The following is a 23,601-nucleotide window of genomic DNA, read 5'->3' on the forward strand; positions in this document are numbered from 1 at the left end:
TTTTGTCAGATAACACTGTTAAACAAATATTTTATGCTATGGCCAAAAAAGTTTGGGAACTCCTGTGTTAAAGCCTCTTAGGCTGCGTTTACACAGGCAGCCCAATTCAGATCTTTTTTTTCACTATTTGGTCTTTGGACTAAAAAAAATGATCCGATGTGAAAAGATCTGATGTGATTGCTCAAAAGACCAATTAGTGGGGGGAAAAAATCAGAATTGGGCTCCCTGTGTAGACAGCCAGAGTGGAGAACAGATAACCTAAACATAAAATTGTTAGAGCTATGCAAAACATATACATTTAGCTAGGTATGTTTATAGGGAGGCTACAGTCAATACAAACATAACATAGTGATACAATGAAAATCTTATCGAATCTCACATGTTTTGAGGGCATACCATGAATGAGTTATCTCCTTTAGCTGCAACCGGGTCTCAGAGTATTTCGTATTATTCTCTACGTAAATCCGTGACACTCCATTTAGTATGACATGTTATGTTTTGTATGGTATGTATTAATTTGTGGATGTCCATCACCCCATTCGAAATATATGTTACAAATTACAATTCGTATGATATGTTACGAATTTGCAAAATGTACAATATGTTACGAATTTGCGAAACGTATGATATTTTTACAAATTCTAGCTAGGTGGCTAACGTTAGCTAGCTGGATAACGTTAGCTAGGGTTTAGGGTTAGGGGAAGGGTTAGCTAACATGCTAAGTAGTTACAAAGTATCTAAAAAGTAGGGAGGCAGGTAGCTTAGTGGGTAAGAGCGTTGTGCCAGTAACCGAAAGGTCGCTGGTTCTAATCCCCGAGCCCACTAGGTGAAAAATCTGTCAATGTGCCCTTGAGCAAGGCACTTAACCCTAATTGCTCCTGTAAGTCGCTCTGGATAAGAGCGTCTGCTAAATGACCAATTATTATTAATTATAAGTAGTAAGTAGTTAGAAGTTGCTAATTACCTAAAGTTGCCTCTGATAAGATTCAAACTCCCAACCTTTGGGATGTTAGACATTCGCATGATACACCCACCGATCCACCCCCACGTTCGCATTATAGGCCCACCCATCCACCCCCACGTTCGCATTATAGGCCCACCCATCCACCCCCACCTAACCATACCAAATGTAACATATTATACTAATTTGCATGTCCTGGATTTATGTTTACTCTGTTATTTATAGTCTATGAGACCAGGGGGTGTGGATTAGGCGACACCATTTCCAAGGGGAGTCTGCAATGGGAAACCCCCCCAATAAAATTACATGTATAAAATATCAAGATGGGCAAAGGACAGAAGCTTATTTGTCTCAATGTTTCTACAAGAAAATAACTACCTGTAATTTCTCAAAACAAAACAGATAATGACTACATTCGCGCTTTGGATAGTATTGCTGCCTACTGCAGGTAAGAACGAAATATTTTTCCTAAAATACTGTAGTTTAAAATGTTATATGAGGTCACATATGTTTAATTTGGACAAATTATTGTCTCTCTTTTAAAGCGTTGAAATTTGTCGTAAACCTCACACCGAAGGGTCCTATGGCTCGAGTCGGCGACAGTCTGGTGCTGACGTGCAACGCCAGTGGTTGCGCCGACGCTGTTACGTTCACCTGGGGTACATTGCTTGACCAACCGCTCTACGGTAAAACGGAGACCAACGGGCCAGTGTCCCTGCAAATATTTAACCCCGTGGGAGTTCGGCACATCAACAAGGTCGTCTGTAAGGCCACATGCAGAACCAAAGGAGAAAAAGCTCAAACGTCTACTGAGGTGAAAGTCTATGGTAAGTTGTGTGCATCTTTGTTTATTGTAGGCTTTTATAGTAGAACGTCTTCATGAATATTAGCTTATAACCTCTTCAGACCATGCGCAATTGCTTTGAAGTTTCTAATATTATATTAATCCACTAATATACACACTTTCGCGTTCCTCCCAAATCAAGAACATTGCAATGAATCTAAAGTGTTTTAGGCAGGGCTACTGTATGTCGATAGTCTACATAGGCTTGGCTTGGCTTCCCAGGGATTTTACGCACCGCTACTGATTCCAATATGAAACACTGATGACAGATCATGATGCTTGATAATTTCATTAAAATATGTATGAATGAATTGCTAAATAAATAAATGAATTGCTAAATGAATTGCTAGAGTAGTGGGTTAAAATGCAACTTGGACACAAAAGTTAGTTTCTCTGTAGCTGTATATAACTTCTCTTAGGCTACTATCTGTAGGTCTTATTTCAAATGACTGCTAGAAAAAACATTGTCTACTGGAATGCCATGACCCAATGTATTTTGTATTTTTATTAACCATCAATTGATTTGTCATTGACAGCCTTTCCAAAGGATCCCACCATATCAAGAACTGACCTTCTGACCGAGGGTCAGGAGAGTAACCTCACCTGTACAGTTCCAGATGTGTACCCAGCTGACCGTCTAATCATCGAGTGGCTACTGGGAGATGTTCTCTTCAAACAGGACGAACATCTGGAAGTCCAGACGGCCACCTCAGTGTTTAAATACAGACCGACAGCCCAGAACAATGGACAGAATGTTACCTGCAGAGCCACGCTGGACATTGAGATTGACCAGAGAACCAGAGAGACTGTCGCATCAATGACAGTTCAATGTAAGTACATATCTGTCAAGAGTTGTTCAATCATTCTCATTAGACAATGTTTTAAATACAATTGTGGTACAAGTTAAAGAGGCTATATAAATATTTTGCCTCTGGGGTGTTCTCGAGCCAAAAAGAGTCCCCTAAATGGACAGAAATATTGTCCAGGAATTACCTCGTTGGACAAAAAGGAGCACACCCATGAGAAACATAATACAGTGTTTGCCTAAAACTAAGGGTTTGTTTAATATAATGTCATAGGTACACTACCGGTCCAAAGTTTTAGAACACCTACTCATTCAAGGGTTTTTCTTTATTTTTACTATTTTCTACATTGTAGAATAATAGTGAAGACATCAAAACTATGAAATAACACATATGGAATCATGTAGTACCGAAACAAGTGTTAAACAAACCAAAATATATTTAATATTTGAGATTCTTCAAATAGCCACCCTTTCTTTGATGACAGCTTTGCACACTCTTGGCATTCTCTCAACCAGCTTCATGAGGTAGTCACCTGGAATGCATTTCAATTAACAGGTGTGCCTTCTTAAAAGGTAATTTGTGGAATGTATTTCTTTAATGCGTTTGAGCCATTCAGTTGTGTTGTGACAAGGTAGGGGGGTATACAGAAGATAGCCCTATTTGGTAAAAGAACAAGTCCATATTATGGCAAGAACTGCTCAAATAAGCAAAGAGAAACTACAATCCATCATTACTTTAAGACATGAAGGTCAGTCAATACGGAACATTTCAAGAACTTTGAAAGTTTCTTCAAGTGCAGTCGCAAGAACCATCAAGTGCTATGATGAAACTGGCTCTCATGAGGACCGCCACAGGAATGGAAGACCCAGAGTTACCTCTGCTGCAGAGGATACGTTCATTAGAGTTAACAGCCTCAGAAATTGCAGCCCAAATAAATGCTTCAGAGTTCAAGTAACAGACACATCAACTCTTCAGAGGAGACTGTGTGAATCAGGCCTTCATGGTCGAATTGCTGCAAAGAAACCACTACTAATGGACACCAAGGGCGGCAGGTAGCTTAGTGGGTAAGAGCGTTGTGCCAGTAACCGAAAGGTCGCTGGTTCTAATCCCCGAGCCGACTAGGTGAAAAATCTGTCGATGTGCCCTTGAGCAAGGCACTTAACCCTAAAATTGCTCCTGTAAGTCGCTCTGGATAAGAGCGTCTGCTAAATGACCAATTAAAATTAAAAATTAAACAATAAGAAAAAGAGACTTGCTTGGGCCAAGAAACACGAGCAATGGACATTAGACCGGTGGAAATGTGTCCTTTGGTCTGGAGTCCAAATTGGAGATTTTTGGTTCCAACCGGCGTGTCTTTGTGAGACGCGGTGTGGGTGAACGGATGATCTCCGCATGTGTATTTCCCACCGTAAAGGATGGAGGAGGAGGTGTTATGGCATGGGGGTGCTTTGCTGGTGACTCTGAATTATTTAGAATTCAAGGCACACTTAACCAGCATGGCTACCACAGCATTCTGCAGCGATACGCCATCCATCTGGTTTGGGCTTAGTGGGACTATCATTTGTTTTTCAACAGAACAATGACCAACACACCTCCAGGCTGTGTAAGGGCTATTTTACCAAGAAGGAGAGTGATAGAGTGCTGCATCAGATGACCTGGCCTCCACAATCCCCCGACCTCAACCAAATTGAGATGGTTTGGTATGAGTCGGACCGCAGGGGAAAAGCATTCAACAAGTGCTCAGCATATGTGGGAACTCCTTCAAGACTGTTGGAAAAGCATTCCAGGTGAAGCTGGTTGAGAGAATGCCAAGAGTGTGCAAAGCTGTCATCAAGGCAAAGGGTGGCTATTTGAAGAATCTCAAATATAAAATATATTTAGATTTGTTTAACACTTTTTTGGTTACTACATGATTCCATATGTGTTATTTCATGTTTTGATGTCTTCACTATTATTCTACAATGTAGAAAATAGTAAAAATAAAGAAAAACCCTTGAATAAGTAGGTGTGTCCAATCTTTTGACTGGTACTGTATATCTAACAACCATTATTTTTCCCTATGTAGATTCCCCCAGAAATATCAGTATCTCAGAGAACACTCAGGTGAATATCGGAGACAGTTTTACACTGACGTGTCGTGCTGAGGGGAACCCTGAACCTTCAGTGTTGTGGAGAAGACTGGACCAAGATGGCCACTCAGTCGTGGCAGGAAAGGGTGCGACCGTATTGGTGGAAGAGGCGACATGGTCCCACGGTGGAGAGTATGAATGCATGGCCCACAACGTCATAGGAAACCGTACAGCTCACATGACTGTTAATGTTCAAGGTGAGTCAAACTTTATCAGCTTGTGGTTTGTCGTCTTAAAAGGTATACCCCATTGCGATCCCATTGTAGTTGACAAATACTGACTGTAAAATAAAGACTAAATAATAACAAAGTAAGATTATAATTCATAAGGACAAAAAAAGCGTGCTTAATATTGTGTCAACTTTGGAAACATGAAGATGCCCTTGGAAATCAACTAGTTAATTTTACTTTGTGAAATACCTCATGAACATGGTGTACTATCATTATTATTCACATTTTATGTTGACATTTTTGTATTTAAATAACTTATTTGATATATATATGATTATGTTACTCATTGCCCCTGGCAGGTCCTCCAGAGAAGCCTGTTCTTTATCTGAGCCCATCTGGTGAGCTGAAAGCGGGGGACAGTGTGACCATTACCTGCCAATCAGAGAGCGGGCCGCAGGGGCGTGTGGCACTACGCCAGGTGACCGGCAGTCAGGGGGCGGAGCTACAGTCCAACCAGGGCCACACCTCCATCACTGTCCAATTGCTGACAGCTAGAGACTCGGGACTGTACGAATGTCAGGCTACCAATCCCTATGGGAAACAGACATCTTCCATCAACGTCACAGTCAGAGATGAGCTTTATACAGAGAACCAGAGAACCAGTAAGATTGTTGCATCAATGACAGTTCAATGTAAGTACATTTCTGTCAAGAGTTGTTCAATCATTCTCATTAGACAATGTTTTAAATACAATTGTGGTACAAGTTAAAGAGGCTATAGAAATATTTTGCCTCTGGGGTGTTCTCGAGCCAAAAAGAGTCCCCTAAATGGACAGAAATATTGTCCAGGAATTACCTCGTTGGACAAAAAGGAGCACACCCATGAGAAACATAATACAGTGTTTGCCTAAAACTAAGGGTTTGTTTAATATAATGTCATAGGTACACTACCGGTCCAAAGTTTTAGAACACCTACTCATTCAAGGGTTTTTCTTTATTTTTACTATTTTCTACATTGTAGAATAATAGTGAAGACATCAAAACTATGAAATAACACATATGGAATCATGTAGTACCGAAACAAGTGTTAAACAAACCAAAATATATTTAATATTTGAGATTCTTCAAATAGCCACCCTTTCTTTGATGACAGCTTTGCACACTCTTGGCATTCTCTCAACCAGCTTCATGAGGTAGTCACCTGGAATGCATTTCAATTAACAGGTGTGCCTTCTTAAAAGGTAATTTGTGGAATGTATTTCTTTAATGCGTTTGAGCCATTCAGTTGTGTTGTGACAAGGTAGGGGGGTATACAGAAGATAGCCCTATTTGGTAAAAGAACAAGTCCATATTATGGCAAGAACTGCTCAACTAAGCAAAGAGAAACTACAATCCATCATTACTTTAAGACATGAAGGTCAGTCAATACGGAACATTTCAAGAACTTTGAAAGTTTCTTCAAGTGCAGTCGCAAGAACCATCAAGTGCTATGATGAAACTGGCTCTCATGAGGACCGCCACAGGAAAGGAAGACCCAGAGTTACCTCTGCTGCTGAGGATAAGTTCATTAGAGTTACCAGCCTCAGAAATTGCAGCCCAAATAAATGCTTCAGAGTTCAAGTAACAGACACATCAACTCTTCAGAGGAGACTGTGTGAATCAGGCCTTCATGGTCGAATTGCTGCAAAGAAACCACTACTAATGGACACCAATAAGAAAAAGAGACTTGCTTGGGCCAAGAAACACGAGCAATGGACATTAGACCGGTGGAAATGTGTCCTTTGGTCTGGAGTCCAAATTGGAGATTTTTGGTTCCAACCGGCGTGTCTTTGTGAGACGCGGTGTGGGTGAACGGATGATCTCCGCATGTGTATTTCCCACCGTAAAGGATGGAGGAGGAGGTGTTATGGCATGGGGGTGCTTTGCTGGTGACTCTGAATTATTTAGAATTCAAGGCACACTTAACCAGCATGGCTACCACAGCATTCTGCAGCGATACGCCATCCATCTGGTTTGGGCTTAGTGGGACTATCATTTGTTTTTCAACAGAACAATGACCCAACACACCTCCAGGCTGTGTAAGGGCTATTTTACCAAGAAGGAGAGTGATAGAGTGCTGCATCAGATGACCTGGCCTCCACAATCCCCCGACCTCAACCAAATTGAGATGGTTTGGTATGAGTCGGACCGCAGGGGAAGAGCATTCAACAAGTGCTCAGCATATGTGGGAACTCCTTCAAGACTGTTGGAAAAGCATTCCAGGTGAAGCTGGTTGAGAGAATGCCAAGAGTGTGCAAAGCTGTCATCAAGGCAAAGGGTGGCTATTTGAAGAATCTCAAATATATTTTGATTTGTTTAACACTTTTTTGGTTACTACATGATTCCATATGTGTTATTTCATAGTTTTGATGTCTTCACTATTATTCTACAATGTAGAAAATTGTAAAAAATAAAGAAAAACCCTTGAATGAGTAGGTGTTCTAAAACTTTTGTCCAGTAAAAAGGCACATGACAGCCTGCTTGGAGTTTGCCAAAAGGCACCTAAAGACTCTCAGATCATGAGAAACAAGATTCTCTGATCTGATGAAACCAAGATTGAACTCTTTTGCCTGAATGCCAAGCGTCTCGTCTTGAGGAAACCTGGCATCATCCCTACGGATCATGCTATGGGGATGTTTTTCAACGGCAGGGACTGGGACACTAGTCAGGATCGAGGCAAAGATGAACAGAGCAAAGTACAGAGAGATCCTTGATGAAAACTTGCTCCAGAGCTCTCAGGACCTCAGACTGGGGCTTAGGTTCACCTTCAACAGGACAACGACCCTTAGCACACAGCCAAGATAACGCAGGAGTGGCTTCAGGACAAGTCTCTGTATGTCGTTGAGTGGCCCAGCCAGAGCCCGGTCTTGAACCCAATCGAACATCTTGGGAGAGACCTGAAAATAGCTGTGCAGCAACGCTCCCCATTCAACCTGACAGAACTTGAGAGGATCTGCACAGAAGAATGGGAGAAACTCCCTAAATACAGGTGTGCCTAGCTTGTGGCGTCATACCCAAGAAGACTCAAGGCTGTAATCGCTGCCAAAGGTGCTTCAACAAAGTACTGAGTAAAGGGTCTGAATACTTATGTAAATGTCAAATTTGAAAAAAACCGTTTTTGCTTGGTCATTATGGGGTATTGTGTGTAGATTGATGAGGGGAAAAAACTATTTCATAAATTTTAGAATAAGGCTGAAACCGAACAAAATGTGGACAAAGTCAATGGGTCTAAATACTTTCCGAATGCATTGTAGCTAGGTGAGACAACCACATATCACAGCCATAGTATGCACATTTTTTCTCAATAAAAAAGTTATCAGCAAAGTCAGTGCTATTAGGAAAACAGTTATATTCTGGTTATTTGACCAGATAACAACTAGAATATGACGTCTTCAACTGGTTGTAATGTTATATGACGTCTTTTCAACCATATAATCAGTTTCCAACTAGAATATGACGTCTTCAACTGGTTGTAATGTTATATGACGTCTTTTCAACCATATAATCAGTTTCCAACTAGAATATGACGTTATTACGACATCACGTGCCAAATCTGATTCAGAGAGGTTGGGTTAAATGCGGAAGACACATTTTCTGTTGAATGCATTCAGTTGTACAACTGACTAGATATCCCCCTTTCCCTTTCCAACCCAGAGGCTATGTGTATATATTGTTTCTATAGGAAACAAACGACAATCCTTCATTTCAATTTTCTACTTTTCTTTCTCCCATGAAGCACCGCCCACAAACCTGTCTGTGGAGGTGTTCCCGTCTGCTGAGTTTGAGGAGGGGCAGAATGTGACCATCTGGAGCCAGGCTGTGGGGGTCCCCGCCCCCTTGGCCACCCTGATGAGGCTGCGGGACGGGGTGGAGCTGCACTCCTCCGACGGGACCTTCCACCTGGTCCACCTGGGCCCGGAGCATGCAGGGCTCTACCTGCTCAACGTCACCAATGTAGTGGGACACCAGAGCCTCAGCTTCAGCCTCAGCATCCAGGGTGAGACCACTGAGATATACTCACACAAAAACATGCGCGCACACAGACACTCTCTCTCACACACACACACACTCACGGTTTATATGCATCATTGACACACACATAAAACAATTTTTTTGTCACATACACCAGATAGGTGCAGTGAAATGTATTGTTTTACAGGGTCAGCCATAGCAGTACAGCGCCCCTGGAGCAAATTAGGGTTAAGTGCCTTGCTCAAGAGCACATCGACAGATTTTTCACCTTATTGGCTTGGGTATTTTAACCTGCAACCTTTCGGTTATTGGCCTAATGCTCTAACCACTAGGATACACATACAGTGGGGGAAAAAAGTATTTAGTCAGCCACCAATTGTGGATGTTCTCCCACTTAAAAAGATGAGAGAGGCCTGTAATTTTCATCATAGGTACACGTCAACTATGACAGACAAATGAGAGAAAAAAATTCCAGAAAATTACATTGTAGGATTTTTAATGAATTTATTTGCAAATTATGGTGGAAAATAAGTATTTGGTCAATAACAAAAGTTTCTCAATACTTTGTTATATACCCTTTGTTGGCAATGACACAGGTCAAACGTTTTCTGTAAGTCTTCACAAGGTTTTCACACACTGTTGCTGGTATTTTGGCCCATTCCTCCATGCAGATCTCCTCTAGAGCAGTGATGTTTTGGGGCTGTTGCTGGGCAACACGGACTTTCAACTCCTCCAAATATTTTCTATGGGGTTGAGATCTGGAGACTGGCTAGGCCACTCCAGGACCTTGAAATGCTTCTTACGAAGCCACTCCTTCGTTGCCCGGGCGGTGTGTTTGGGATCATTGTCATGCTGAAAGACCCAGCCACGTTTCATCTTCAATGCCCTTGCTGATGGAAGGAGGTTTTCACTCAAAATCTCACGATACATGGCCCCATTCATTCTTTCCTTTACACGGATCAGTCATCCTGGTCCCTTTGAAGAAAAACAGCCCCAAAGCATGATGTTTCCACCCCCATGCTTCACAGTAGGTATGGTGTTCTTTGGATGCAACTCAGCATTCTTTGTCCTCCAAACACGACGAGTTGAGTTTTTACCAAAAAGTTATATTTTGGTTTCATCTGACCATATGACATTCTCCCAATCCTCTTCTGGATCATCCAAATGCACTCTAGCAAACTTCAGACGGGCCTGGACATGTACTGGCTTAAGCAGGGGGACACGTCTGGCACTGCAGGATTTGAGTCCCTGGCGGCGTAGTGTGTTACTGATGGTAGGCTTTGTTAATTTGGTCCCAGCTCTCTGCAGGTCATTCACTAGGTCCCCCCGTGTGGTTCTGGGATTTTTGCTCACCGTTCTTGTGATCATTTTGACCCCACGGGGGTGAGATCTTGGGAGATTATCAGTGGTCTTGTATGTCTTCCATTTCCTAATAATTGCTCCCACAGTTGATTTCTTCAAACCAAGCTGCTTACCTATTGCAGATTCAGTCTTCCCAGCCTGGTGCAGGTCTACAATTTTGTTTCTGGTGTCCTTTGACAGCTCTTTGGTCTTGGCCATAGTGGAGTTTGGAGTGTGACTGTTTGAGGTTGTGGACAGGTGTCTTTTATACTGATAACAAGTTCAAACAGGTGCCATTAATACAGGTAACGAGTGGAGGACAGAGGAGCCTCTTAAAGAAGAAGTTACAGGTCTGTGAGAGCCAGAAATCTTGCTTGTTTGTAGGTGACCAAATACTTATTTTCCACCATAATTTGCAAATAAATTCATTAAAAATCATACAATGTGATTTTCAGGATTTTTTTTTCTCAATTTGTCTGTCATAGTTGACGTGCACCTATGATGAAAATTACAGGCCTCTCTCATCTTTTTAAGTGGGAGAACTTGCACAATTGGTGGCTGACTAAATACTTTTTTCCCCCACTGTATAAAGCATCTGAATGTACACCAAGACCCAGGCATCGCTACAAACCACACACCTCAAGTTGTACCCATGTACAAGCTCTTACACACTGAACAAAAATATCAACGCAACATACAACAATTTCAAAGATTTGACTGAGTTACAGTTCATATAAGGAAATCAGTCAATTGAAATAAATTCATTAGGCCCTAATGATTTCACAGATATGCATCTGTTGGTCACAGATACAGTACCTGTCAAAGGTTTGGACACACCTACTCATTCAAGGGTTTTTCTTTATTTTTACTATTTTCTACATTGTAGAATAATAGTGAAGACATCAAAACTATGAAATAACACATATGGAATCATGTAGTAACCAAAAAAGTGTTAAACAAATCAAAATATATTTTATATTTGAGATTCTTCAAAAAGCCACCCTTTGCCTTTATGACAGCTTTGCACACTCTTGGCATTCTCTCAACCAGCTTTATGAGGTAGTAACCTGGAATGCATTTCAATTAACAGGTGTGCCTTCTTAAAAGTTAATTTGTGGAATTTCTTTCATTCTTAATGCGTTTGAGCAGATCTCCAAATGACGTTGGAGGCGGCTTATGGTAGAGAAATGAACATTAAATTATCTGGCAACAGCTCTAGTGGACATCCCTGCAGTCAGCATGCCAATTGAACGCTCCCTCAAAACTTAAAACCTCTGTGGCATTGTGTTGTGTCACAAAACTGCCCATTTTAGAGTGTCCCCAGCACAAGGTGCACCTGTGTAATAATCATGCTGTTTATTAATCTTCTTGATATGCCACACTTGTCAGGTGAATGGATTGTATTGGCAAAGGATAAATGCTCACTAACAGGGATGTAAACAGATTTGTGCACAAGATTTTAGAGAAATATGCTTTTTGTGCGAATGGAACATTTCTGGGATCTTTTATTTCAGCGAATGGAACAATTTAAATGTTGCGTTTATATTTTTGTTCAGTGTACATACAAACATACAACCCAAAAATAATCACTTCTCTTTTTCTGACTTTGCTGACGTTGCTGATAACTACTTTAAGGGACAATTGTGATATGCTCACCCAGCTATCTTAAGATGAATGCACTAACTGTATGTCGCTCTGGATAAGAGCGTCGGCTAAAAGACTCAAATGTAAAGATGACTGACTTAGAGTGAACTGAGACATAGAGTAATGTTTGAAAAATGGATATGGAGTCTGCTAACTTTAAATCTCATCCTTCCAGATAAATCCGCCAGTCCAAAGACCGTCATCATACCTGCCGTGTGCTCCGTTTCCATCGTGACCGCGGCAATGATTATGATACAGTTCCTGAGGAGAGCAAGCAAGACAAGTTCATATGAACTTGCAAGGACAGTTTAGACCCCCCCCCCCGTGGAGGGAAGAAAGATGGTCTCACCCTCAGTTTGCAATTGAGCACTGGAACATCCACTTCTAGCAGAGGGGGTGTTTTCCTCTGAGAGGCAGACAGAGCTGTGCTTTCGGCAGTGAGAGACTGTATTCCTGGCAGCTATTGGTCAAGTGAAGCTCAAACACACGCACTGAAATCATGGTCTAGATTAAATCTGTTTCGTTGAAGTTCAGCGCTATAGCGCGATTGAAATGTTAAGGTTTTTTACGATTGAGCCGACATATGCAGCGTTTACCGTGAATGCAGTCTCCGCGAACGCGGGAACATTGCCTTTAAATTTAAATCGCACTATAGCGATGAACTTCCGCGATACGGATTGTATCGAGACCCATGTGATTTGTTTATGTGTATTCTCTACTGGCGGATGTACAAAGCCATGAACATAACTGATGATTCCACAGATTATGACTTATATCATCTGATAATACTTTATTAGTCAACCACCAGCTCGGGGCATTGTGTCTCTGCAGCTCTTTCACTGGAGTTTATATTATTGCTGCACATACTGATTTGTTTAAGTTCTGATGAGGGGGTCCAGAGTATTATGTAATGTTTTTTATGTGAATCAGTAATGATGAATCAATATGTTTTGTACAGATTTATTTTAATAAAGATGACAATGAAAGGTTTGTTTGAAAAGACACTCACAGTGATTTAGATAAGAGTTGGAGAACGGGGAAGGAGCAATGAAAAGTGTCATTCTGCCAAACAGCAAAACAACAGAGCACACGAAGACAAAATAGACCTGACTGAGGATATGGTCACTCCACATCAAAGAAACCATCTCAGAAACAATGGGACTCAAATACACTCTCATGGTCTGCCAACTCTTCTGGGAAGTGTGAGACTAATCTTCCATTTTTTTTTTTTTTTCCAAATCAAATCTTATTTGCCACATGCGCCAAATACAACAGGTGTACACCTTACAGTGAAATGCTTACTTACAAGCCCTTAACCAACAATGCAATTTTTAAAGAAAATACAAAAAAGTGTTAAGTAGAAAATAGAAAATAATTAAAGAGCAGCAGTAAAATAAAATAACAGTAGGGAGGCTATATACAGGGGGTACCGGTACAGAGTCAATGTGCGGGGGCACCGGTTAGTCATGGTAATTGAGGTAATATGTACATGTGGGTAGAGTTAAAGTGACTATGCATAAATAATAAACAGAGTAGCAGCAGCGTAAAAGAGGGGGAACAATGCAAATAGTCCAGGTAGCCATGATTAGCTGTTCAGGAGTCTTATGGCTTGGGGGTAGAAGCTGTTAAGAAGCCTTTTGGACCAAGACTTGGCGCTCCGGTACCACTTGCCGTGCGGTAGCAGAGAGAACAGTCTATGACTAGGGTGGCTGGAGTCTTTGACCATTTTTAGAGCCTTCCTCTGACACCGCCTGGTATAGAGGTCCTGGGTGGCAAGATGGCCCCTCATGATGCCATCTATTTTGTGAAGTGCACCAGTCCTTCCTGCAGCAAAGCACCCCCACAGCATGATGCTGCCACCCCCATGCTTCACGGTTGGGATGGTGTTCTTCGGCTTGCAAGCACCCCCCTTTTTCCTCCAAACGTAATGATGGTCATTATGGCCAAACAGTTCTATTTTTGTTTCATCAGACCAGAGGACATTTCTCCAAAAAGTACGATCTTTGACCCCATGTGCAGTTGCAAACCGTAGTCTGGCTTTTTTATGGCGGTTTTGGAGCAGTGGCTTCTTCCTTGCTGAGCGGCCTTTCAGGTTATGTTGATATAGGACTCGTTTTACTGTGGATATAAATACTTTTGTACCTGTTTTCTCCAGCATCTTCACAAGGTCCTTTGCTGTTGTTCTGGGATTGATTTGCACTTTTCGCACCAAAGTACATTCATCTCTAGGAGACAGAACGCGTCTCCTTCCTGAGCGATATGACGGCTACGTGGTCCCATGGTGTTTATACTTGCGTACTATTGTTTGTACAGATTAACGTGGTACCTTCAGGCGTTTGGAAATTGCTCCCAAGGATGAACCAGACTTGTGGAGGTCTACCACTTTTTTTCTGAGGTCTTGGCTGATTTCTTTTGATTTTCCCATGATGTCAAGCAAAGAGGCACTGAGTTTGAAGGTAGGCCTTGAAATACATCCACAGGTACACCTCCAATTGACTCAAATGATGTCAATTAGCCTATCAGAAGTTTCTAAAGCCATGACATCATTTTCTGGAATTTTCCAAGCTGTTTAAAGGCACAGTCAACTTAGTGTATGTAAACTTCTGACCCACTGGAATTGTGATACAGTGAATTATAAGTGAAATAATCTGTCTGTAAACAATTGTTGGAAAAATTACTTGTGTCATGCAAAGTACATGTCCTAACCGACTTGCCAAAACTATAGTTTGTTAACAAGAAATTTGTGGAGTGGTTGAAAAACAAGTTTTAATGACTCCAACCTAAGTGTATGTAAACTTCTGACTTCAACTGTATGTAAATAAGGTATTTGTTTTTTCCTTTTAATAAATTTGCAAAGAAATCTAAAAACCAGTTTTCACTTCGTCATTATGGGTTATTGTGTGTAGATTGATGAGGAATTTTGTTTAATTTAATCAATTTTAGAATAAGGCTGTAACATAACAAAATGTGGAAAAGGTCAAGGGGTCTAAATACTTTCCCGAATGCGCTCCTGTCAGAAGTCATCAGATATCTTTGCTGTGACTAGTAGATCTGTGTGTCAGGATGTGTTTGTGTGTGTGTGTGTGTCAGGGTGATTGTGTGTTTAGCATTTCCTCTACTGGATAGAATCAGCCTGGTCATAAACCAACCGGTGAGTGAGGTCTTCTAATCCAGGCACTGGCACTCAACTGGGTAACTGTTCAAACAAAAACATTCTTCCTTTTTGTTTGATGCAAGTTCCTCCTGAAAATGTGAACATATTCCCCGCCAATACAAACACTATTTTGTAAACCATGCAATGTGGTCGATGAATATCGGTCGTATTCTTCAGGCACCCAGTAATAACAAAAAAGGACTGGAACAGGAAGGGGCTAGTTGGACTTTGGAGCTGAAACATAACAAACCCACTTCCAATTGACCGGAGTCCAGTTTCCTCATACGTGCCTCAACCCAGAGATGAAAGGATGATTACAAATATAAAAAAAGACTGAACTAAAATGGTCCATTTAGGCCTGGGGATTTCCAGAACTAAACCAGCGTTTCGTTTTGATTATTCCTCCTGGGAGCCATTAGACCACTATCCAATCAGAATCACAGCCTGGCCTGTTCAAAATAGTGCCATGTAAAGAGAATGTTCAGATAGCCAGCCCTGAAGGGACCAGCTGCTTGTCTAACAGAATAGTCCATATGCTGTCCACTATCCAATCAGAATCACAGCCTGGCCTGTTCAAAATAGTGCCATGTAAAGAGAATGTTCAGATAGCCAGCCCTGAAGGGACCAGCTGCTTGTCTAACAGAATAGTCCATATGCTGACGTAAACCTTCTTATTTTTATAACATAAAAAAAAAAGATTACAAAATGTATATTAAAGCCTTTAATTGTTGCACAGCACATCAACCTCAAAGAACCCAACCCAAACTAATGATTTGCAACATAGCTCTAACAACAAACAGCCAAAATCATAACAAAACAACAAAAACAAAATCAATGAGAGAATAAATGTTCCAGTGATCTACATGTCATGTAGAAAAGAAACAAACGGCAAAATGATGCATCGTTGAGATACACCATAGTAGATTTTTGGCAGACAAACCATTTTAAAGGCAGATGATATGAAATCTGATAGAAAGACTAACAGTTTGGAGGGACAGCCTTTTTCAATGCATCACAATTTCAGGCTCGAAGGCAACAGAAATGGTAAAGGAGAAGATACTTGCTACAAGTCCTGTAGATATTCACCCTGAAACAGTCATGTCAGGGAGGCAGTCGCCAGAAACAGCACCAGTTTCCACCAGAGCAAAGTCAGCGCAATATTCACATAATTCCAGTAAGTACCGTTTAACACTGCAAAGTTTCAGCCGAGCAAGAGCAGAGAGCATCCATTATTCAAGTCCTGACATTGTAATAATGTTTAACACCAGTAGATTTAAAATGTTCACTTGACCTTCAAACAATCAAAGGAATATTCAGAATCAAAGGAATATTCTCAGTTGTCTGCGATTGTATGAGCACCTGTGTGTGTGTCTCATCACATTTAATCATTCATCATATACACATCTGAATCCCTGACAAGTTAAGTACAGACACAAAGTAAGGCAAAAGTCCAATTAGACTTTTGAACAGTTACAGTACTGTTCATGCCCTGTGCAAATGTGCATATTGCAATGCTTACATCTGCTGGCGGTAAAAGCAATTGCACTAACTAAAGTCTATACAGTGCCATGTAATATCCTGTGATTTTGGCAACAGCAAAAGTCCTCTGGTTTAATACTGACATCTTGTCTGTCAGATTGTCAGAGCAGGTTAAAGTAAAGAGTCCATCTTTAGTAAGGCACCGCTTGTTGGACCATCTGCCGTGTTGTCGGTGTTTGGTCCTGGAGGTAACATCTCAGAGATCTAGTCCTGATGAGGTCATAATAAGGAATCCTTTCTCTCTCCTACAAAAAGACAGAGAGAACCCTACTTTAGGGTATCCCAAAAACCTAACCATTACCCAACCAGAATCCTCACATTTTAGTGTTAATCCTCTTTAACGCTTTGTGTTACACAATCCTACATACTTAATTTCAGCTGTACAATACTAACCCAACCATTCTATTCCATAAACCTTGGCTTGCAATCTACTCTGTATCCCCACCCAAAACTCCTCACCCAATCAAATCGTCATCCCCTTACCCTGTCACATCCCAACACCTGTACATTGACCAACCTGAATATCCGCTGTGTTCGCCACCTGTCAATGCCAGTCCGCGCCCCCCTGTGCCAGTCAGCCCCTGCTCTTGTGGTTGGCATAGCTTGGGAAGCCAAACTGGCACAGCATCATGTTCGAGTACCTCAGGGGCATCGCGCCGTAGATCTGTGCCAGCCGGTTCAGGCAGTAAGAGCGCTGGAGCAAGTGTTCGGGACGGTGCCACATGCCTAGGTACCCGCTGCTGGCGTCCCTCTCCAGGTTGCGCATATCCACGGGCTTCACGAAGATGCCAGAGGGTCTACTTTTTATGGCCTCGGAACCTCGCTGTAGCTCCGCTGCCACGGCAAAGTTCATGGCGATGTCGTCGCAGTTCTGCGTGTCGTCCACCAGGGCGTGCACCTCTGGCGGCTGCTCCTGGAAGAGCTGCAGGTAGCGGCGGTGGAAGAAGGCGGCGCCGATCAGCACCATGGAGTACCTGCAGCGGTGTTGAAAGCAGGGCCCACATTCTGATTGTTTTAAAAATGCATCAGGGTGCAAGACACAGATGAACATGTTTAGAGCTACAGTGTCTACACGTAGACATTCTGTCTAGATATGTCAAACATTTCTATACCCCATAAGGGTTGCAGTTATAGTGTCTTCAGAAAGTATTCACACCCCCTTGACGTATTCCACATTTTGTGGTGTTACAGCCTGAATTCAAAATGGATTACATAGATTTTTTTCCACATAATACCAAAGTGAAAACATAAATAAGTATTCACACCCCTGAATCACCTTTGGCAGCGATTACAGCTGTGCTTCTTTCTGGATAAGTCTAAGAGCTTTGCACACCTGGATTGTACAATATTTGCCCATTATTCTTTTCAAAATTCTTCAAGCTCTTTCAAATTGATTGTTGATCATTGCTAGCCAACCAATGCCATAGATTTTCAAGACGATTTAAGTCAAAACTGTAACTAGGCCACACAGGAACATTCAATGTCGTCTTGGTAACCAACTCCAGTGTAGATTTGGCCTTGTGTTTAAGGTTAATGTCCTGCTGAAATATGAATGCATCTCCCAGTGTCTGTTGGAAAGCAGACAGAACCAAGTTCTCCTCTAGGATTTTGCCTGTCCTTAGCTCTATTTAAATTTATTTTTATCCTAAAAAAACATCCTAGTCCTTGCCGATGACAAGCATACCCATAATATGATGCAGCCACCACCATGCTTGAAAATATGGAATGGTACTCAGTGATGTGTTGTGTTGGATTTGCCCCAAACATAACACTGTGTATTCAGGACATAAAGTTCATTTCTTAGTCACATTTTTGGCATTACTTTAGTGCCTTGTTGCAAACAGGATGCATGTTTTAGAATATTTTATTCTGTACAGGCTTCCTTCTTTTCACTCTGTCATTTAGGTTAGTATTGTGGTGTAACTACAATGTTGTTGATCCATCCTCAGTTTTCTCCCATCACAGCCATGAAACTATGTAACTGTTTTAAAGTCACCATTGGTGAAATCCCTGAGCGGTTTCCTTCCTCTCTGGCAACTGTTAGGAAGAAGGCCTATATCTTTGTAGTGACTGGGTGTATTGATACAACATCCAAAGTGTAATGAATAACTTCACCATGCTCAAAAGGGATATTCAATGTCTGCTTTTTTTTTTACCCATCTACCAATAGATAGGTGCCATTCTTTGCGAGGCATTGGAAAACCTCCCTGGTCTTTGTGGTTGAATCTATTTGAGCTCCTATAGAGCTCAAAACTGTTCGCTGCTCTGGCACCCCAATGGTGGAACAAGCTCCCTCACGACGCCAGGACAGCGGAGTCACTCACCACCTTCCGGAGACATTTGAAACCCCACCTCTTTAAGGAATACCTGGGATAGGATAAAGTAATCCTTCTAACCCCCCCCAAATTGTAAAGTGGTTATCCCACTGGCTATAGGGTGAACGCACCAATTTGTGAGTCGCTCTGGCTAAGAGCGTCTGCTAAATGACGTTAATGTGCCCTTGAGCAAGGCACTTAACCCTAATTGCTCCTGTAAGTCGCTCTGGATAAGAGCGTCTGCTAAATGACTAAAATGTAAAATGTAAATGTAATCTGTGTTTAAAATTCACTGCTCGACTGAGGAACCTTACAGATAATTGTATGTGTGGGGTACATTTTACTTTTAAACTTGGACAAAACAGAGATGCTAGTTCTAGGTCCCAAGAAACAAAGAGATCTGCTGTTGGATCTGACAATTCATCTTGATGGCTGTTCAGTCGTCTCAAATAAAACTGTGAAGGACCTCGGCGTTACTCTGGACCCTGATCTCTCTTTTGACAAACATATCAAGAATATTTCAAGGACAGCCTTTTTCCATCTTCGTAACATTGCAAAAATCAGAAATGTTTTGTCCAAAAATGATCCAGAAGAGCTAATCCATGCTTTTGTCACTTCTAGATTAGACTACTGCAATGCTCTACTCTCCGGCTACCCGGATAAAGCACTGAATAAACTTAAGTTAGTGCTAAACATGGCTTCTAGAATCCTGACTAGAACCAAAAAATGTGATCATACTACTCCGGTGCTAGTCTCTCTACATTGGCTTCCTGTTAAGGCTAGGGCTGATTTCAAGGTTTTACTGCTAACCTACAAAGCATTACATGGGCTTGCTCCTACCTATCTCTACGATTTGGTCCTGCCGTACATACCTACACGTACACTACGGTTACAAGACGCAGGACTCCTTATTGTCCCTAGAACTTCTAAGCAAACAGCAGGAGGCAGGGCTTTCTCCTATAGAGCTCAATTTTTATGGAATGGTCTGCCTATGCATGTGAGAGACGCAGACTCGGTCTCAACCTTTAAGTCTTTACCTCTCTTCAGTAGGTCCTATGATTGAGTGTAGTCTGGCCCAGGGGTGCGAAGGTGAACGGCAAGGCACTGGAGCGACGAACCACCCTTGCTGTCTCTGCCTGGCTGGCTCCCCTCTCTCCACTGGGATTCTCTGCCTCTGACCCTATTACGGGGGCTGAGTCACTGGCTTACTAGTGCTCTTCCATGCTGTCCCTAGGAGGGGCGCGTCACTTGAGTGGGTTGAGTCACAGACGTGTTCTTCCTGTCCGGTTTTGCGCCCTCTCAGGCTCGTGCAGTGGAGGAGATCTTCGTGGGCTGTACTCAGCCTTGTCTCAGGGTAGTAATTTGGTGGTCTGTTGATATCCCTCTAGTGGTGTGGGGGCTGTGCTTTGGCAAAGTGGGTAAGGTTATATCCTGCCTGGTTGGCCGTGGGTGGGGGTATTGTCGGACGGGGCCACAGTGCCCCCCGATACACCCGTCTCAGCCTCCAGTATCTATGCTGCAATAGTCTATGTGCCGGGGGGCTAGGGTCAGTCTGTTATATCTGGTGTAATTCTAGTGTCCTGTGTGAATTTAAGTATGCTCCCGCTAATTCTCTCTCTCTCACTCCCCTCCCGGAGGACCTGAGACCTAGGATCAGGACTACCTGGCATGACTCCTTGCTGTCTCCAGTCCACCTGGTCGTGTTGCTGCTCCAGTTTCAACTGTTCTGCCTGCGGCTAGGGAACCCTGACCTGTTCACCTGACGTGCTACCTTGTCCCGGACCTGCTGTTTTCGACTCTCTCTCTCTTCCGCACCTGCTGTCTCAACCTCTGAATGCTCGGCTATGAAAAGCCAACTGACATTTACTCCTGAGGTACTGACCTGTTGCACCCTCCACAACCACTGTGATTATTATTTGACCCTGCTGGTCATCTATGAATGTTTGATCATATTGAAGAACAATCTGGCCTTAAATTGCCATGTACTCTTACAATCTCCACCCGGCACAGCCAGAAGAGTACTGGCCACCCCTCAGAGCCTGGCTTCTCTCTAGGTTTCTTCCTAGGTTCCTGCCTTTCTAGGGAGTTTTTCCTAGCCACCGTGCTTCTACATCTGCATTGCTTGCTGTTTGGGGTTTTAGGCTGGGTTTCTGTATAGCACTTTGTGACATCTGCTGATGTAAAATGGCCTTTATAAATACATTTGATTGATTTAAAAAATAATGTTAAACACTATTACTGAACACAGAGTGAGTCTATGCAAGTTATGATGTGGCTTGTTAAGCACATTTTTACTCCTGAATTTATTTAGGCTTGCCATAACAAAGGGGTTGAATACTTATTGACTCAAAACATTTCAGCTTTTCGTTTTTAATTAATTCGTAAAAAAACTCTAAAAACATAATTCCACTTTGACATTATGGGATATTGTGTGTAGGCCAGTGACACAACATCTCAATTTAATCCATTTTAAATTCAGGCTGTAACACAACAAAATGTGGGGAAAAAGTCAAGGGGTGTGAATACTTTCTGAGGGCACTGTACCTGTCACCTCCTCCCATCTCTGGGTCCTGGAGTTCAAAGCTGCCGTAGCTGTAGACCCCCGTCACCGTGGTAACATGTTTACGGGGCACGAATCCAACTATCTGATCTGGGAATTGCTGTTGAGAGGATGAGAGTAGGGGACTACATTGAGGAACATTCCAATAGTAATGCAGTAATAGGCTATTATGTAGAATGGCCAATCATCTCCCTGACGGATCAATGTTAGTGTGACATGTTTTAGACGCCGAAGGACCTGCCAGCTCTTTATGGGCATTTCTATCTGTAACGTTCGGTATGCTGCACCATCCTGAACGCATCCCCTGATTACTGATATCTTCTATACAGTGTATTGTTGGAAGTACATACCTTCCACACAGAGAAGGCAAAACTGATATCTGGAACGCTGACCAACGTGTCATCGTCCAACATCAACACAGCTGAGGAGAGAAGTTGAACACAGAGTATTACCATTAGATGATTAAATACTTCCTAAACACAGAGTATTACCATTAGATGATTAAATACTTCCTAAAACAGCGTTGTTGTGCCTGTATAGCCGACTGTCCAAAGGAGATGAGGAGAGTGTCTGTCAGTCAGTCAGTCTGTGTCACAGTGGAGGCTGCTGAGGGGAGGACGGCTCATCATAATGGCTGGAATGGAGTCAATGGAATGGCATCAACCACATGGAAACCACATCTTTGATGTGTTTGATACCATTCCATTGACTCCATTGCAGCCATTATTATGAGCGGTCCTTCTCTCAGCAGCCTCCACTGGTCTGTCTGTCTGTGTCTTTCTTCCACACTCACACCTCACCGTCGGTATCTATCTCGGATGAATGGCTAAGTGAGGTAGACACTTTGGAAAGCCACCTTAACGCCATCTCTGTCTCTCTGTCTCACCCTCTTATTCACTCACTCACACCTCACCGTCGGTATCGATCTCGGCAAACGGCTGAAGTCGGTTGCGCATGCGGTTGACGCGCTGCTCTTTGAACACCACGGGGATGGGGTGGGGCCCCAGGGCGTCCCAGAGCTCTTGGGGGGTCCGCTCCCCAATGTTGTTCCACACGATGATGACCCGCCGCAGGTGTGGTACCGCCTGGTAATGGTTGAGCAGTTTCAGGAGCACGTCGGTGCGGTTGTACGTCTGTATGACTATGGTAAAGGCGGTGGCGTCCTGCTCTGCCTGCTCTTCCATTTGGTGCCTGGGAATGGCGTTGGCATTGCTGCCGGCGGTGGCTCTACGGCGAAGGGCTCCCATGGCGCCGACATTGCCACGGTCCTCGATGGAAGGGAGGAGGGCAGTCAAGGCAGCACCGACCAGGAGAAGGAGTAGTATGGGTGCCACGAGATAGGACCGCCGAAGACCTTTGCAGCCACGGAGAAGGACTCTGCACTCAGGAGAAAGAAGATCAAAATGTGGACATATACTGATTCCCAAATCAACCCCTAGCCCATAAACCTTATACACTTGTGGAGAGCTGAGCGGATTAGATGGGCATAAACAATATGGAAATCTGTAATAGGTCAGGTGGAATTTGCGCCATATTGCTAATGCACATTTCTTGTGTAATCCACACAGATCACAGATCTTCCGTGTTTAGGGTGCAGGAGCAAGGGGTCGATTTAAGGAGCCATATTTTACAGAATAGGCTTGGGGACTAAGAAACTATTTCACAAAATAGGCCTTCTAAAAATATGGAATATTTGTCAACTGCATACATTGTATCCCCCGACATCACCATCACAACACCCTCCATGATAATAATCGACGACAACATGTTGCGCGCGCGCATATGGATAATTTATTTGATTGGGCCTATTAGGCTATGGCATCATCAAAAAGTTAACTTTATCAAACTGTACTTTAATGGCGTTAGTGACTTTTAAAGTAGCCTAATGAAAATGAGTTACAAACCTCGTCCTGCAACAGCCTAGGCCACTTAACAATACAACAGTGAGAAAAACACTAGGCTACCTACCTCATTGTTGTATCCTTATAACGCGCATTCCAGAACAATTCATTCATCTACTTTAGTTTCCACCCTCTTTTCCCATTCCACACAGAGTTCTGTTGATTTACGCAGACGCAACGTAGACTTGCAGGAAAGTATTTGTAGGCAAATTCGGGAAAGTCAGGAA

At 42.6% G+C, this 23,601-nt stretch overlaps 2 protein-coding genes across 2 annotated transcripts; one reads left to right on the top strand and one right to left on the bottom strand.

The window, feature by feature from the left end:
• Positions 1-968: 968 nt before the first annotated feature.
• vcam1a (vascular cell adhesion molecule 1a) lies at positions 969-13,189 on the top strand. The gene is made up of 7 exons (XM_041896914.2): positions 969-1,409; positions 1,507-1,788; positions 2,342-2,635; positions 4,677-4,937; positions 5,270-5,602; positions 8,685-8,945; positions 12,081-13,189. Exons 1-7 carry the CDS (start codon positions 1,367-1,369, stop codon positions 12,215-12,217), a joined length of 1,611 nt encoding a protein of 536 aa, XP_041752848.1. The 5' UTR covers positions 969-1,366; the 3' UTR covers positions 12,218-13,189.
• A 2,578-nt stretch (positions 13,190-15,767) lies between these two features.
• On the bottom strand, positions 15,768-23,553 carry extl2 (exostosin-like glycosyltransferase 2). The gene is made up of 6 exons (XM_041895612.2): positions 23,442-23,553; positions 22,387-22,850; positions 21,824-21,894; positions 21,458-21,573; positions 17,116-17,572; positions 15,768-16,843 (listed from the first exon to the last, which is right to left on the bottom strand). The coding sequence occupies exons 1-5, from the start codon at positions 23,486-23,488 to the stop codon at positions 17,173-17,175; spliced, it is 1,098 nt and encodes a 365-aa protein (XP_041751546.1). The 5' UTR covers positions 23,489-23,553; the 3' UTR covers positions 15,768-16,843; positions 17,116-17,172.
• Between the last annotated feature and the right edge of the window lie 48 nt (positions 23,554-23,601).

Source organism: Coregonus clupeaformis, chromosome 14 (assembly GCF_020615455.1).
Source record: "Coregonus clupeaformis isolate EN_2021a chromosome 14, ASM2061545v1, whole genome shotgun sequence".
Classification (NCBI taxonomy): Eukaryota; Metazoa; Chordata; class Actinopteri; order Salmoniformes; family Salmonidae; genus Coregonus; species Coregonus clupeaformis.

Excerpts from the sequence above, each read along its gene's own strand:
- extl2 (XM_041895612.2), bottom strand. The coding sequence starts at position 23,488 with ATGAATGAATTGTTCTGGAATGCGCGTTATAAGGATACAACAATGAG. Across the intron at positions 21,574-21,823 it reads TTGCCTTCTCTGTGTGGAAG|CAATTCCCAGATCAGATAGT; the intron begins GTATGTACTTCC and ends TCCTCTCAACAG. Across the intron at positions 17,573-21,457 it reads GAGATGGGAGGAGGTGACAG|GTACTCCATGGTGCTGATCG; the intron begins GTACAGTGCCCT and ends ACACCGCTGCAG.
- vcam1a (XM_041896914.2), top strand. The coding sequence starts at position 1,367 with ATGACTACATTCGCGCTTTGGATAGTATTGCTGCCTACTGCAG. Across the intron at positions 1,410-1,506 it reads AGTATTGCTGCCTACTGCAG|CGTTGAAATTTGTCGTAAAC; the intron begins GTAAGAACGAAA and ends TCTCTTTTAAAG. Across the intron at positions 8,946-12,080 it reads CTTCAGCCTCAGCATCCAGG|ATAAATCCGCCAGTCCAAAG; the intron begins GTGAGACCACTG and ends TCATCCTTCCAG.